Source organism: Juglans regia, chromosome 15 (assembly GCF_001411555.2).
Source record: "Juglans regia cultivar Chandler chromosome 15, Walnut 2.0, whole genome shotgun sequence".
Classification (NCBI taxonomy): Eukaryota; Viridiplantae; Streptophyta; class Magnoliopsida; order Fagales; family Juglandaceae; genus Juglans; species Juglans regia.
The window spans coordinates 19,160,281-19,175,105 of record NC_049915.1 but is presented as its reverse complement, the minus strand read 5'-3'; the positions used below and the strand labels follow the sequence as shown (position 1 = coordinate 19,175,105).

The following is a 14,825-nucleotide window of genomic DNA, read 5'->3' as shown; positions in this document are numbered from 1 at the left end:
CTGTTGCACAGCAGGGGCTGACAAGGAGGCCTGGTACGGAGCGACACCTCCATGATCCCCCTAGGCTGACAAGGAGGCCTGACCCAAGTATGGAGGGACACCTCCACCCCTTAGTAGGGGGAACTCCGATAGGTATATATACCCTCTTCCTTAGTGAGGGGAACTCTCTATGAACTCTTACACTCATTTTCTCCGTAATCATCACTGGAAAATCACATATTGACTTTGGCATCAGAGGTGTCCCCCACCACCCCGAAGCTCTCATTTCTTCATAGTTGTAGGTGAACGAGTTGCGCCTCTGTAGAGTTGCTCGGGCTACAAAACACGATATCAACAGTGGTGTCGTCTATGAGATATCTCCTATAGAAGCGTGTCCTTCGTATGCCGATAATGATGCAGTTCCAAACCACGCAAGGAGAAGGAGAACAATACGAAATAATGGATGCAAGACTCGCGGAGATGGGAGACACAATAAAGAAATTAATAGAGGAGGTGGGAATGATCCGCCAAGAAAAAGCCATTCTAAGGCTGACCAATGAAGACGGACGAAGCCCAATGGCAACGAGCACGCTGAGTCGCGACCCATTCCTAAGGTTGCCAAGGCCGAAGAAGAGAGGCACAAGATGCACCTCAAGCTCTAAGAGCACGAGGACAAGTACGCAGAGATGGCCAGATGAATGGGTGCATCGTCCACTGTGGATCAGTTGCTCACCAGCACCGACCTGACATACAAAGCGAGAGTTATGGCCTTTCCTTTCCCTCCTAAATTCAAAGTCTCACCTAAATTCAAGGCCTATATGACATTGCACAGGTTATTGAGAGAGGTCGCATGTAGAGCCTTCCCTCTAACCCTAAAAGGGGCGGCACAAGCCTGGTTCCGATTCTGTTTAGATTTAGAAATGAGTTGAAATAGTTTGTGAATAGCAGAATAAAATATTGTTATATTATTTTCTAATAACTCAAAAATTCTTTCCTTTCATTATATATTCTACGACATCTATTGTTCACAATATTCATATTTATTGAGTGTAAGTGTGTAGCACCTAGCCCAAGCCCATGGAAAAGCCCAGCCCACTTGAAGAAACCACGTCGTTTTGGAGTCAAAATTTGAACTTTCTTTTTCTTTCCCTCAATATCTCTCCTGCTAATCCCAAGCAAAGCAGCCTTTCGTTTCACAATTAGCCACTATGAACCAAGTTGACAAGCAACTGCATCTCACATTCACACGCCAGGGCTACGTCCCACGTCGGCCAACCCCCAGCCCATGCACGAACGTCTCCAAGTCCAGCAACCACCCTGCAACAAACACGGCAACATGCCACAACCCTGCCAAGACCCATAGAAAATCCACTCAGTTACTCAATTTCTTCTCACTGCCCACGACAAACCAGCAATTCCATGGTATTCTCTCCCACGAGCATTCTTTCCCTCAAGCCACGGTAGGTTGAGAATGACCCACACCGCTGCCACCCTACACTGCAAACCACCATCCCCGAGGCCCTCAACAAATCGAGAACAGCACGAACGCACGCACGTTCCACATTCGTGGAGACATTTTCCAGCCACCGTCCGTCGCCGCCTCTACACCGCCAGACCCCAGGGTGCCTCTCGGAGTCTCAATGTCCACCATCAACTCCGTCCAAAAACACCCACCCCCACCGTGCGTTTGTGTCCCCACCCTACCTCAAACATTACACTACCTAAGACAATCCAGCTCCCTTCCTTCCACATCGTGAGTCTCTTATCTCCACAAGAAACCGTTGCTGCCTCCACGCGTAAGGAAGCCCCACGTCGCACATTGATCTCTTCCACGCCAACCCAAATCGCTAGCCACTTGATCCAACAACCCGAGCCACCGTAAACAATCAAAAGGAATGGCCCTGCTTTTACACCACCAAAACAGAGCAAGTTTTGTGCTCTCAGCCCCAATATTTCCCCGCACGACCAAAACAGAGCAAGGTGCCCTCATGCACCTTTACCGGAAGCAGAAGACGCTGGCAAGCAAGACTCCATAGTCGAACTACAGCCCCGACCACTCGGTCGTCATGCTCTTCTTCTCCATGGACGTGCAACATGAAGTGTACAACACCCACGTCTCACGGTTTCATCCCACCAAAGCCATCACACCGGGGATAAAGCCGCCCCAAGCCACCGTCGGACTCCACCCGATGGACTTCCAACACCACTATCCGAACCCCCACGTTGCATGGTGCGTAAACTTCCTCCCCTCACGTTACTCTCTTTCTCGCTCTCCGTCATGAGTAACAGTTTCCACTTTCTCTTTCTCCAGTGCTCCATCACCACGCCACGGAGGGATCGATTACTGGCCGCTGTTGATCTTAGCCGAGCTTGGAAGCCCATATAAACTCAACCTCCGTCACAATGGTTATTCCATAGTAAGCATCCGTCTCTCAGTTCATTTCTCCAGTGAGTCTGTTTTTCTCATAATTGCATGGCTGTTTCAGTTATTTATAAAAGCGCCACTAAGCCATCTACGTTCAAGTGTTAATTTGAAGCAATGAAGCCGATACGGTACATGTAATGTTGAAAATTTATTTTTAAGTATAATTACATATATGCCTCCTGATTCATCGATCACTGAGTTTAGGTTCTTTGGATCTAAGCAAAGAATAGACTATTTTGGAGTTAATAACATTATGGTGGTTGGAAAGTTAAAGTTTGAAGCATGAACACTAGAATTATGATTTCAATGTCAATATTATGGAGGTAATAGGATTTTATGAATTTATCATGGAATTATTTAGAGAAATTATATGAAAATTAAGGTATTTTGGAGAGGGTCGATATATTAGGGTTCCGATGATTTTTTAGACATTAAAGAAATATAGATTTTTATATCTCTAGTTTTAATTATGAATTATTTGTTCAACAGAAAATTTATGCAAGTTGCATGACAATTTTATAAGTGGTGATTGATATTTGTTCGGCACTATTGTGAATTAATTTTAAAAAGTTAAAAGTCCAGATAAGCAGGGTTCTTATGCTAAACTTTGCATAAAATAAATTAACTGAGGTTGATATTGAAAAACATACATGTTTTGTTACAAAAAGAAATTTGAAACAAGCTCAGTTATATGTTTTTACATTACTCATGAAATCTATATGAAAGAGAAAAATATTTCCTGACATAACTAGTGTAGACATAAGCAATATTTTGACATGTTTCTTAAATGTACAAAATGAGCGAACATGGAAAACCTAAAAATTTTGTACATGTTATATGAATATGTTTTCAATCTGTTTTGAATATGTAAAATTATATGAATATGTCACTACAACAAAAACTATATTTTCCCAAGGAGTTTTGTGGCGAAAAGCATCCTTTTTGTGGGAAAAGCTCTATTCCCACAAATTTTCTTCGTGGGAGGCTCGTGGGATATAAGTCGCCAGTAAAAGTATTTTATCGCACGAAAGATCCAAGTCGTGGAAAGTACAAGGCTATTCCCACAACAAATCTCCAACAATAGCTTACTAAACTCGCCCCAAAAGCACGATTACTTTCGTTTATGCTCACGGGAATAGGACCAATTACCGCGAGAGGTACTAGTGAGTATCAGTATTATCCACTAAAACATTTGGTGGAAAAAAATTGGGGAGTCAAGAGGAAGGTTCTATTGGGGGAAAAATCGGGAGGAGGAGAGGCAATGACCAGGGAAAGAGAGGGAACGGGAGAAGGGAAGAGAGAGACGTGGTGGTGGAGGTTTGAGGTTGTGCATCGATGGCGAAGTGGTGGAGAGGTGGTCGACGCGAGAGAAGAGACGAAGGGGCAGAAATCAGGAGGAGGAGAGGGAGTTGCCAAGAGACTTCTATGGGTGAGGGTGAAGCCGAGGGGTAGGAGAGGGTGATTGACCGGTGATAGGTGCTCATCGTGACCAGAGAGGCTGTCGATGACAGCGCTAATTTGCTAGGAGGGGCCTTGGGGGAGTTTTCGATTTTGGGGGGAAGGGGGGCATTGACGGCACCTGGAGGGAGGGGAGAGAGAGAGAGAGAGGAAATCAGGGAGGAAATTAGGGTTCATAAATGGAATATTTATTTGGAGTGACAAAAATTTAGTATATCCTAGTTAAGAGAGGGTCTTATATGATAGGTTTATTTGCGGCGACAAGAACTTGCCGCAAGAGTTAGTATCTTACTGCGACCTCTATTATTTGACTATCTTAACCGCAGACTTATTTGTGGCAACACAAAGTCGCCGCAGAAAGTTAGTTTTACTGATGACATTTTGGTCATCAAATGTGATTTCGTGGCGAAATGTTTTTTTTTTTTCCATGGACAGTGTTTGTAACGTCAAGTAAGTATTTTCCACCATCTTATGTCTTGGAAAAAGAACTTGTGAGAAATGGACAAATTTGTTGTAGTGTGTTCAGCAATCTACTTGATATTATATGCATCTAAAAAACCTTTAGCATTACTTTTTGATTTTGTTCTGACTTTGGTTCTGATATGATGATTCTGATATATTACATTGTTGGTACCAATATCTCTAATATGAGTGCACCCACTTTGGAAACAAAGTGGTTTTTCTGTATGTTCTTTTTTTTGTGCACACTCGGAGTTCCAAAAATGAAAAATGAAAAGTTTCACAATATGATATTGCCTGGTTTGGCCACCGAAGATAGCACAACCCTACCACAGGGGTTAAATATGGTATATGGTATAATACGATATGAAATGATATGAGATAATATGATACGATATATATGAAATGATATGATAAGATGAAAATGTTTAGTCATGTTATGCCAAATGATCTTTGAATATAAATAGTCGATCTCTGAATATGAACAGTTTGTGAAACATCGTGATGATGTTTTGATAGCATGTTTTTGGGATATGCACTCTGAAAATGAAATGTTTTATTTATGCATACCGAACTATCTGAAAAGGCTCATATTTACATACTAATATATGTTCTTTGCTTACTGAGTTATTGATAACTCACTCCTTATTTCCACAGTATTTTCATTTGTTTTAAATGTTTCAGCTGAGGATCAAGAATAGAAAGTATAGATAAGACTGTGTAAACATAGCAAATTAAGTACAAAAATGGTACTTTGATTATTGGACAGTTTATTTAGTAGTTTTGTTTTACTCTGTCGATTTGGTATTATGAGAAGTGGATGTTTATTTTGAGGCTTGGTGGTCATGTCTTATTTTAATTATATTGAGTTAAGTTGGTTTAAAACAATGAGATCTATGTGTAATTGAGAATTTGTAGTCTATGATTGTATGGTTGAAATATGATATTAAGTGACAAGAAGTAATTCTCCAACCGATCCGGGACCAAGGCGTTACAAAGTGCAATTGAAATTTAGAAGTAAAAGTTTTTTATATTAGTTAATGTAATAATGCTTAATGTGCCAATAAACCAAACTTAATTTCAAATAAAATTTACAAGGCATTTGGCAGACAAGTACATACATATATATATTATATATATGTTACCCTTGACCATGATCTGAGTAATTGCATTAAGAAATTATTGCTTGTCCAGTTCCATTAGGATATGGAACATACGCATTTGTTGAAGAAAGATGAGGAGTTGAAGTTTCTTGCAAGGCAACTTCCTTGCAATATTACGCGATTTGTCCCATCAATGTAGGAAATTGTTACTTACTCCTTCAAATCTAGCATTTTGCATCTGCCCTTGCTTCTTACTATTATTTAGAGGCTTGCAGGCCGCCACCGCCTACTTTCGTCTCTTCAAATCTTCAATACGAGCTTCAGCTTCCTTTTTCAGTTGCCTAAAAGTTTCATCAAAATCACTATAGGATGATCATTTCGGATCATACATCTCCAAAACTTGCACTTCACCAGTTCAAGCAGATCGTCCACGTAAAACATATGGAGGATCCGCTGATATACAGCAACAAATACAAGGCCAAGCTCCATTTGAGTGTGTAAGTAGCACCAGCGGCATCATAGTTGTATGATGCTGCACCAGACCGCTCTTCCAAAAGACAGCACCAGGTCACTAAATATTGTAAAGAAATGTGATAATCTAAATATTAATTTGATGAAACAGAAAAGTAAAAATAATATGTATTATTATATTTCACAACATTTTTCAAATGCATAAATCAAGTGAAAATCTAAATAAAAAATAAACATAAACCAGGCACAAAAATCTAAATAATTCCATCCAAAAGTGGGCACAAAGCCTGAATAAGGAGAGACGGCAAATTCCAGAAAATCATCAGGTTGTAGAGATGAAACCAAAGTTTTTCTTAGATTTTTATGTAAAATTTATTATTTAAATTATTTTTTAAAATATTTATTTTTTTATTGAAAGAAAAATATTTTAATAAACAAAATTGAAGATTGCACCTTTTAATTAAACCCAAGTTTAAGCTCTAAATCCAAATCTTCTTTTGAATTCTCATCGTCATTCTCTATTTCTGTTATTCTGATGTACATGGTTGAGGAATACTGCCTCTTTTGTTGAGGGTACCAATTGAATTCCAGATTGCAATCATCTTCATTATGACGCCTCTTACCATCCATTAAATGTACCCAACCTTCAATTTCTTCACTGGATGCATCAAAATCAGGGGCACCAACATCTTCGTGGAGCACACCTGCATCATGATCTCTTGCCTTCTCTTTATCCTTCTCTACCAAATGGACCCCAAGACGTTCCAAATCTTGATCATTTGGATTCTCAGCGTGGCTGCCATTCTCTAAATCAGAAATTATTGATTCTGAAGAAGGCTGGACGTTAACACAGGGACTCCAACAGCTTGCAACGTCTTGCAATGTATTGATCTCCTTCTGCTTGCGTACCACACGGATTCCAAAACTTCTAATCAGGGCACTACCTTTATAGCTATTAAACTTAAGTTGCAGAATTCCCTCCACTGATTTTAAACGCTCTTCATCTAGTTTGTGGTAATACAACCATACATTATCTGAGCCACTTGGATCAATACATTGTGTATACTCGTCATACTGGTATACACCATTATAGTAGATCCCGATATGCATAAAATTCTCGATGGAGGAATCGGATTCTCGCTGAAAACCAGCACATGCAATGAATCCTTTAATCTCATCCGAATAAAGCAAATCAACATTTATCCCATCACGTACATTTATGACGAGAACATTTGGAGTCTTCATCATCAGCTTCCCATGGTAGTCCAAATCTGGAATCTTATTTCCCGGAAACAAAAGTTGACATTTTCCATCCAGGTCCTCTACACATTCCTGTTCAACAAGCTAGCTAGCATCATATTTTTTAGTAGACAAACGTAGTACACAATATGAATGAGAGAGAGAGAGAGAGATACCTCGAACCGTAGAGGATTTACAAGCATTTTATGGCATCCACTCAAGTTAATCCAATCTAGCTTACGAAAGCTGCTTCTATTGAATTCAAACTTATTTGATACTTCAGGAAAACTCTCCAATGAAATGCATCCACTAACTTCTACCTCTTTTATATTTGGAGGAAGTTCTAAAATTTCTTTAAGTTGCTCGCAATGAGACAATCTAAGTAACCATACTCGAACAAATCCTCTGATCCACTCAGGAAGGATAACGACAATATTGCTTTCCGATAAATTTAAAACTTCCAAGGTGGAATAGAAGGCAGTTAACTGAACCAAATCTAGTTTCGGAAACGCTATTGAATTCATTGGAGGAGAATATGACGAGAACAATTCTGCAGTACTGGAAGAGGGTAAGGGATATTGGCTTTGATCATCTGACCGACACTCGAGAGTGAGACCCTTGAGAGAGAGAAACCATAGATGTTGCAACTGACGGATGCTGTTAGGGATATGTCTTAATTTGTAGCAACTGATTATTTCTAATTCCTCAAGGCTAGCAAGATTCCCAATAGATGAAGGCAATTCTTTTATAGCAGTCATCTGTTCTAGTTTAAGAACTGTTAAACATTTCATTTCACTGTCAATTTCAGGAAACTTCTGCAGCCTCCCGCAATAAGAAAGACTAAGCTCTTCTAGAGATCTCAACTTGAGGGATCTTGGAAAACTAGTTAGCCTCTCACAATTTCGAATTGACAAATCGATGAGTTTATCAAGGAAGCCAATAGATTGATCTACCTCAACCAAGTTATTGCAATACCCAATGCTCAAACTCTCTAAATTGTGGAGCGCTGACACATCATGAATCTTTGTTAGGTATTTACATTCAACTAATACCATAGTTTTCAAATTCTGGAAATTCTGTTAAAAAAAACAGAACAAAACAAGGAAAAATATGTTAGCTAGTAGAAAATTTACAATATATATATATATATATATATATATATATATATAGTTTAAAGAAAGAAATCATGGTACCTTCAATCCGTCTCTGAGTTCTTTGATGAAGCTTTCATACAATTTTAAAATGACGAGTTTCTTTCCATGAAAGTTTTGCGGGAAAGAATGACTAGGATAGCCTTGCCAATCGAGTACTCTTAACTCATTTGAGAGATAATTTGGCCCTTTTGAAAAGCGTGCATTACGATTTATAAATATCCTGAGACTTGTCATCATCGAGAAAGTCTCAGGATTCAAATCTATCACGTCTTGTTTTGGAAACTCTATCAATATGCCTTGAATCTTTTTTGATCCCTAGTAAGACAATGCAAACAAAATAGAGCATAAAATTCTTCATATTTTAAAACTTGCTAGAATCATAATTTTGTTTATATAAATTATGCATGTACTTCCTTTTTTTTTAAACATAATGTTTGATTTTTATTTTTACAATGTCCCAAACTAAGTGATCGAACACAAAATATTCATGTTTGCTTTCACATTTACCTATCAATTTTATCTTTCGATATAAGAAAAACCAAGATTCTAAAAAAGAATTTGTCTCGATGTAACCAAAAGTGTTTTTTTTTTTTTTTTTGGTTTCTGCTCATTTAAGGCATTCTACTCATAAACAAAATACCTATTATGAGATAAATACGTGGTAGATGTACTCATACAGATAAATTGGTGCAAGTATATGTAACCTCAATCCAATTTTACAATCAAAAGATGAAATGTATACTTTTTATGCAACTCTTACCTTAGTTTCTTCCAATACATGGCGAACGTCTTCATGAAACCACAACCTACTACGTTTCTCGGGTTCTTCGGATTCTTGACTAACAATTGCTCTACCCATATCTTTGAGTAAGTCATGCATCCTGATTAATCTGTGAATCTGATCATCAATGGTAATGAGAGACCTATCCATTAGTACTTTGATGCCACAAGTAGGAAAGAAACCACAACCATCAAGTATTTTAGTAACATATTCTTCTCGCTCTCCAGTAAAGAAACATGCAATATCCAAGAAAATACTCTTCTCGTTTTTTTCCAAGCTATCATAACTTATTCTAAGCGTTTCAAGAATATCTTTGGGAGGAATTTTTTTGTACTTTTCTAAAGTACTTCTCCAATAATGAATGTCCCTACCAAATAGATCCGAGCCAACCACCATTAAAGCCAATGGAAGGCCCCCAACGTAATGGAGTACATTTTCTGTGATTTCGACAAAATCAGGGTTAGGATTTTCACTTTTGAAGGCATTCCAACAAAATAGCTGAAGAGCTTCGTCATGATCCAAGTCCTTCACCTTATATCGTAAATGAACATTATTACTAGTTAATAAATGTTCATCCCTAGTTGTTATAATGATTACACTTCCTAAACCAAACCAATCACATCCTCCAAGTAGGGTTTCAACTTTGACCGATTTATCCAAATCATCAAGAACTAAAAGAACCCTTTTACTCCAAAGCATTTTTTTTATGAGACCCATTCCTTCATCTTCATTTCTAACCTTCAAACTCCAGTCACCAAGGACCTCACAAAGAAGTGTCTCTTGCAATTGAATTAAACCATACTCACGCTTTGAAGTCTCTCTCACGTTTACAAGAAAGCAACAACATTCAAATTGGTCGGTAAATGAGTTGTAGATTTCTTTAGCCAAGTTTGTCTTACCAACTCCACCAATGCCATAGATCCCTAGTATGCGTATATCATTCACTCCCACACGTAGAAGTATATCATGGACGTCATGTACTCTAGACTCCATTCCGACTGGATGCTTGGCAATGTCATTTAAATATTTAGGCTTTACTACTTTAGAAACCTCTCGAACAATTTCTTCAATCAATTCTGGTTCAATCCTAGCAATGCAAAAAATAAAAAAATAAAAGAATAATAAGGTAGAATTCTTACAATAAATAAACAAAAGAAAAACTAGTACTTAGCTTTTTATCCAGTAGCAAATGACAATGATGATCTATTTAATGAACTTTTTTGCTTCCATTCTCGAATTCGGTTTGCCTCTTTAAGAAGCAGAAGGCTTTTGATTTAATGATGAGTTCGTAAATTTTGATATACACATATAGGTATACTTGTATTATGAAAGATGTATTATAATCAGATTTTTGTTTTTAAATGAAGGCATACTAGTGAGTACAAGCAGTATACCTATCTCGTAAAGTGAATCCAGACAAACAGGCCACTTTTTTAAGAGCTGCTTTCCATCTCTCCACCTTCGACTCATCCTTGATCCTATCTTTAAGTTTAGCCAATGCTATTTCGAAACTCTCGCTCTGATGTCTTACTTCGGTTGGATTTACATGGTAAAACACTGGTAGAACCTTTTGTTGCGCATGCTCTCTGTCTTTACACTCTAGGATCTTGATCAACTCATCCAAACACCACCTGGATGATGCATAATCTTCTGAGAGGACGACAATTGAGATCCTTGAGCTTTCGATAGCTTTAAGAAGTTCTTCTGAGATTTCCCCACCTCTTGGAAGCTTGTCATCTATGTATGTGTGTATTTTCTTTCGAACCAAAGCTTCAAGGAGATGGGCAGTGAAATTTTGACGAGTATCTTCGCCCCTAAAACTCAAGAATACATCATAAATCCACCAACGAGTAGAAGAAGAAAGGGAAGAGGAAGAAGCACCTTGAACGGCCATCAGAGAAGTCACTGTTTATCTATGACTGATTATCACTTAACCTGCAAAACAACTCTGCTTAATAAATTGAGTTAGAAACCGCGTTGCATCATTTAATACATGAAAAAGGATACGCGTTTGTTATAAGCAGAAAAATAAATAACACACGAAAGGTTTCTTGGCATCTTTCTTTTGTTAGGAAAAGGATACGCGACTTCAGGAAAAGCATGCATACGCGTTTAATGATTGTCTTGTGGAAAATAAGTTGTAGCTTGTGAAATAAGCTGTAAGTTTTGTGGAAATGAGAAATTCTATTTACAGTCTTTAAGTAGGAATTGTATGTACAAGTACATTATTAAACGAGAGAAAATATCATTTTAAAAAAGATAATTTTATAATTTTAAAAAATTTTAAATCTAAAATAATTTAAACTTACATTACAGTCTCCAAATAAGGGGACTAGCATTGCTCTGTGGAAAAATATGGCCTCTAGCTAGTGTTATAATTAGGCAGGTATTTACTCGAGGATATATACTTAATTCGTTCTCCAATTAAAAAATAAAAATAAAATCTCATTTTAATTACGATGGATCTTTCTACAGTCTTTCATATTCTAATTAGCTTAGTGTTCACGCTCCAATCACCCCATGCCACCAATCATTTCCACAAAATTAAATAGCAACCATGCATTAATATTCTTGGTACAATAATTATTCCTACGATCATGTCCGGCTTTGGTGGAGTTAATTTTTGTTTTGAATAAATATAAATTTTTTATAGGGAATAAATATAATTTTAAATGGAAATAATATGGTTAATTAGGATGCTTTAAGAGTTGAGATCTTTTCTCTTTCCTTTTTTGACATTTTAGGAATATTTTTCATTAAATAAAATTGAAGATTAGGTATTCAATGAATAGTAGTAAAAATGTAATGATAGAATATAGAATATTGAATAGTGAATAATAATGAAAAATATGTAAAAAGTAATAATAAAATAATAAATAGTAGTGAGATATTATGAGAATATCTCAGTATCCAAACTAGGTTGTTTTAGACAGTGGACCATTAAATCAAATAGAATTATTTTAATAATGAATCTTTCAATTCAAATTATGTCACGCAGATATTGTGTGGTATGTAGACTTTTAAATAGAATTATTTTTAACAAAATTATAATAATTATAATTATTATTATTATTATTATTATTTAGGTATTGCAGCAAAAGGGAAAGAAATAAAAGTTATTAATTCTTTAGAAAGCGAACCCTACCTCACAATAATTATATGCACGAATAGAAAGGTCGTTGAACTCAAACGAATTCACTTCTTAAAAACTATTTCCTTCGTCTTCAAAGATTCTGCCCAATCGGAAGAATGGCCAAATCCAAATTAACCAAGTATAATATATAGTATCTTGCGATTATAAAAAAATTATTTATCTGTGATCAATTATTTTTAATAAAATGATTATTTTTAATTAAAATAAATTTTTTTGATCGTAAATATTTATTTTTATTATAAAAAATAATTATAAATATCTATTTTTCTTATAGGATACCGGGCGATGGTCATACTAACGAAATAACGAAACCATGAGGGGCTCAGTCAGGGCTGTTCACCGACCTGACCCGACCAGGAAAAACAACAAATTCTGACCCGACCCGAAACTGTTTCATACCGATTAACCGTTAGCCGATTATCCGAATTTATTTCTTTTTTATTTTTTAATTTTTTTCTTTTGGGGGAGATTTCTCTCACAAACCCAGTTCCAAATCACAATCAGACCCACGCGATAATCATCTTAAAATCGAAATCAGATGGAACCAGATGCCAAATATGATCATAGCAGAGAAAAAAAGAGAGCACATTGACTAGACCCAGAAGAAAAACTAAGAAAAATAAAATAAGAAAGACTCTGATACAAATGAAAGAAACAGGGGATATGGTTATTGTACCATGATTCTCTTGTTGTTGGGCTTGATTTCCCGGATGGTGGTTTCTTGATTCTCGATCGCCAGCTTGAATATAAGAGAGCTCTGTTTCGTTCTTGAAACTTTCATTCCCAAAATGCGTGTAAAAACATAGAGGAACAGAACTAATTTCAAAAAGCAAACCCGGCTGTGTTGAGAGAGAGAGAGAGATAGAGGTAGATGACGAGATGGTGTTTAAAAAGTAGAGAGAGAGACTTATGGGAAGTTTCTTTTCTTTTCTTTTTTAAGCGAATTACGTAGATTTTTTGAAATAGATGATTTTTTTTTTCTCTAATTCTGTAACAGATGATTAATATAAAAATTATGAAAGATATTTAAGAGAGAGAGAGCTCAATATAAAAATATTTTTGAATGGTCAAATGCTATATTATAATGTTGTTAAAAGGACACTCACCGAAGCATTATTAATGAACATGTCTGCCCCTATGAGTAAAGGGCCAAGACAATGTGCAAGACATGAGCTAATATATATGTGCTGACGTGACAAGGCAATAAACGTGGCAGCATATTTGAGTTTCTTCTGGAAGGTCGTTGAAGATGAAGAATGCTAGGATAAGCATTGACAAAGCTGTACCCTGAATCACGCAAATTGCCAATTACGTGCAGACTTTCTGAAGATTTTCCTTAGACAACAAATAGATTTATTTCCTTCTTATTTTATTACTACTTTCCAATTTAAAAGGGTTTTCCTTATTTTATTGACCTCCATTGCAGAGTCAAGGATCATCGATGATATTATAATAAAAGCGTGTTGCCTTTTACAAGTTGCAGATCTGTCATAATAAAAAGAGTAGTACTATATAATATTTATTGTAGTGATGCACATAATGTTTATATTATAATATATTAATTTTTTTCCTTTAAATAAATGATTAGAATAATGTCATATAAGGTACAAAGTGACTGCTCCTAAACAGTAATTACTCTCAATATTATTTCTAATAAAAAAGCAACTCGTTGCCAAAACACAAACACATCATTTGAGATTGAAGTATGTATGTTGCCTCAGGTCTATTGTTCACAATATTCATATTTATTGAGTGTAACACCCAGCCCAAGCCAAGCCATGTCCATGGAAAAGCCTAGCCCACTTAAAAAAACCGCATCGTTTTGGGGTCAAAATTTAAGCTTTTTTATTTTTTTCTTTCCCTCAATAACTCTACCGCAAATCCCTAGAGCAGCTTTTCCTTCCACAATTAGCCACTTTGAACCAAGTCGACAACTACATCCCACATCTACACGCCAAGGCTATGTCCCAGGTCGACCAACCCCCGGCCCATGGACGAACGTCTCCACGTCCAGCAATCACCCTGCAACAAACACGGCAACACGCCACAACCCTGCCAAGATCCATAGAAAACCCACTTAGTTATTCAATTTCTTCCCACAGCCCACGGCAAACCAGCAGTTCCATGGTTTTCTCTCCCACAAGATTTCTTTCCCTCAAGCCACGGCAGGTTGAGAACCACTCAAAATTTTTAGCATGACTTTTTTGATTATGTTCTAACTCTAGTTCTAATATGATGATTCTAATATATTACATAGTTAGTACCAACATCTCTGATCTGAGTGCACCCACTTTAAAAATAAAGTAATTTTTTTTGTGTTTCTTTATATTCATGTGTGCACATTTGGAATTTTGAGAATGAGTAAGAAATAGTTTCACAATATGATATTGTCTAGTTTGTCCATCAAGGATTGCATAATCTTACCTCGAGAGCTAAACATAATACATTATATGATACGATATAATATGATACGATATGAAATGATATGGTAAGATGAAGATGTTTAGTCATATTATACCAAAGGGTCTTTAAATATGAATAGTTTGTGAAATATTGCTCTGATGTTTTGATAGCATTTTTTGAGATATGTACTCTAAAAATG

General features: G+C 36.6%; 2 protein-coding genes across 3 annotated transcripts; one reads left to right on the top strand and one right to left on the bottom strand.

The window, feature by feature from the left end:
• The first annotated feature begins 1,889 nt into the window (after positions 1-1,889).
• On the top strand, positions 1,890-2,574 carry LOC118344657. Its single transcript, XM_035685738.1, has 3 exons — positions 1,890-2,209; positions 2,291-2,396; positions 2,466-2,574. Exons 1-3 carry the CDS (start codon positions 2,046-2,048, stop codon positions 2,520-2,522), a joined length of 327 nt encoding a protein of 108 aa, XP_035541631.1. The 5' UTR covers positions 1,890-2,045; the 3' UTR covers positions 2,523-2,574.
• Positions 2,575-6,349: 3,775 nt separating this feature from the next.
• LOC108993137 (disease resistance protein RUN1-like) lies at positions 6,350-13,151 on the bottom strand. 2 transcript variants are annotated; one of them, XM_035685732.1, is made up of 6 exons: positions 12,900-13,151; positions 10,464-11,017; positions 9,049-10,156; positions 8,328-8,603; positions 7,311-8,210; positions 6,350-7,227 (listed from the first exon to the last, which is right to left on the bottom strand). In XM_035685732.1, exons 2-6 carry the CDS (start codon positions 10,961-10,963, stop codon positions 6,352-6,354), a joined length of 3,660 nt encoding a protein of 1,219 aa, XP_035541625.1. In that variant the 5' UTR covers positions 10,964-11,017; positions 12,900-13,151; the 3' UTR covers positions 6,350-6,351. The 2 variants fall into 2 exon arrangements, with proteins under 2 accessions (XP_035541625.1, XP_035541626.1); XM_035685733.1 differs by having other exon boundaries at positions 10,464-11,004.
• Positions 13,152-14,825: the final 1,674 nt, after the last annotated feature.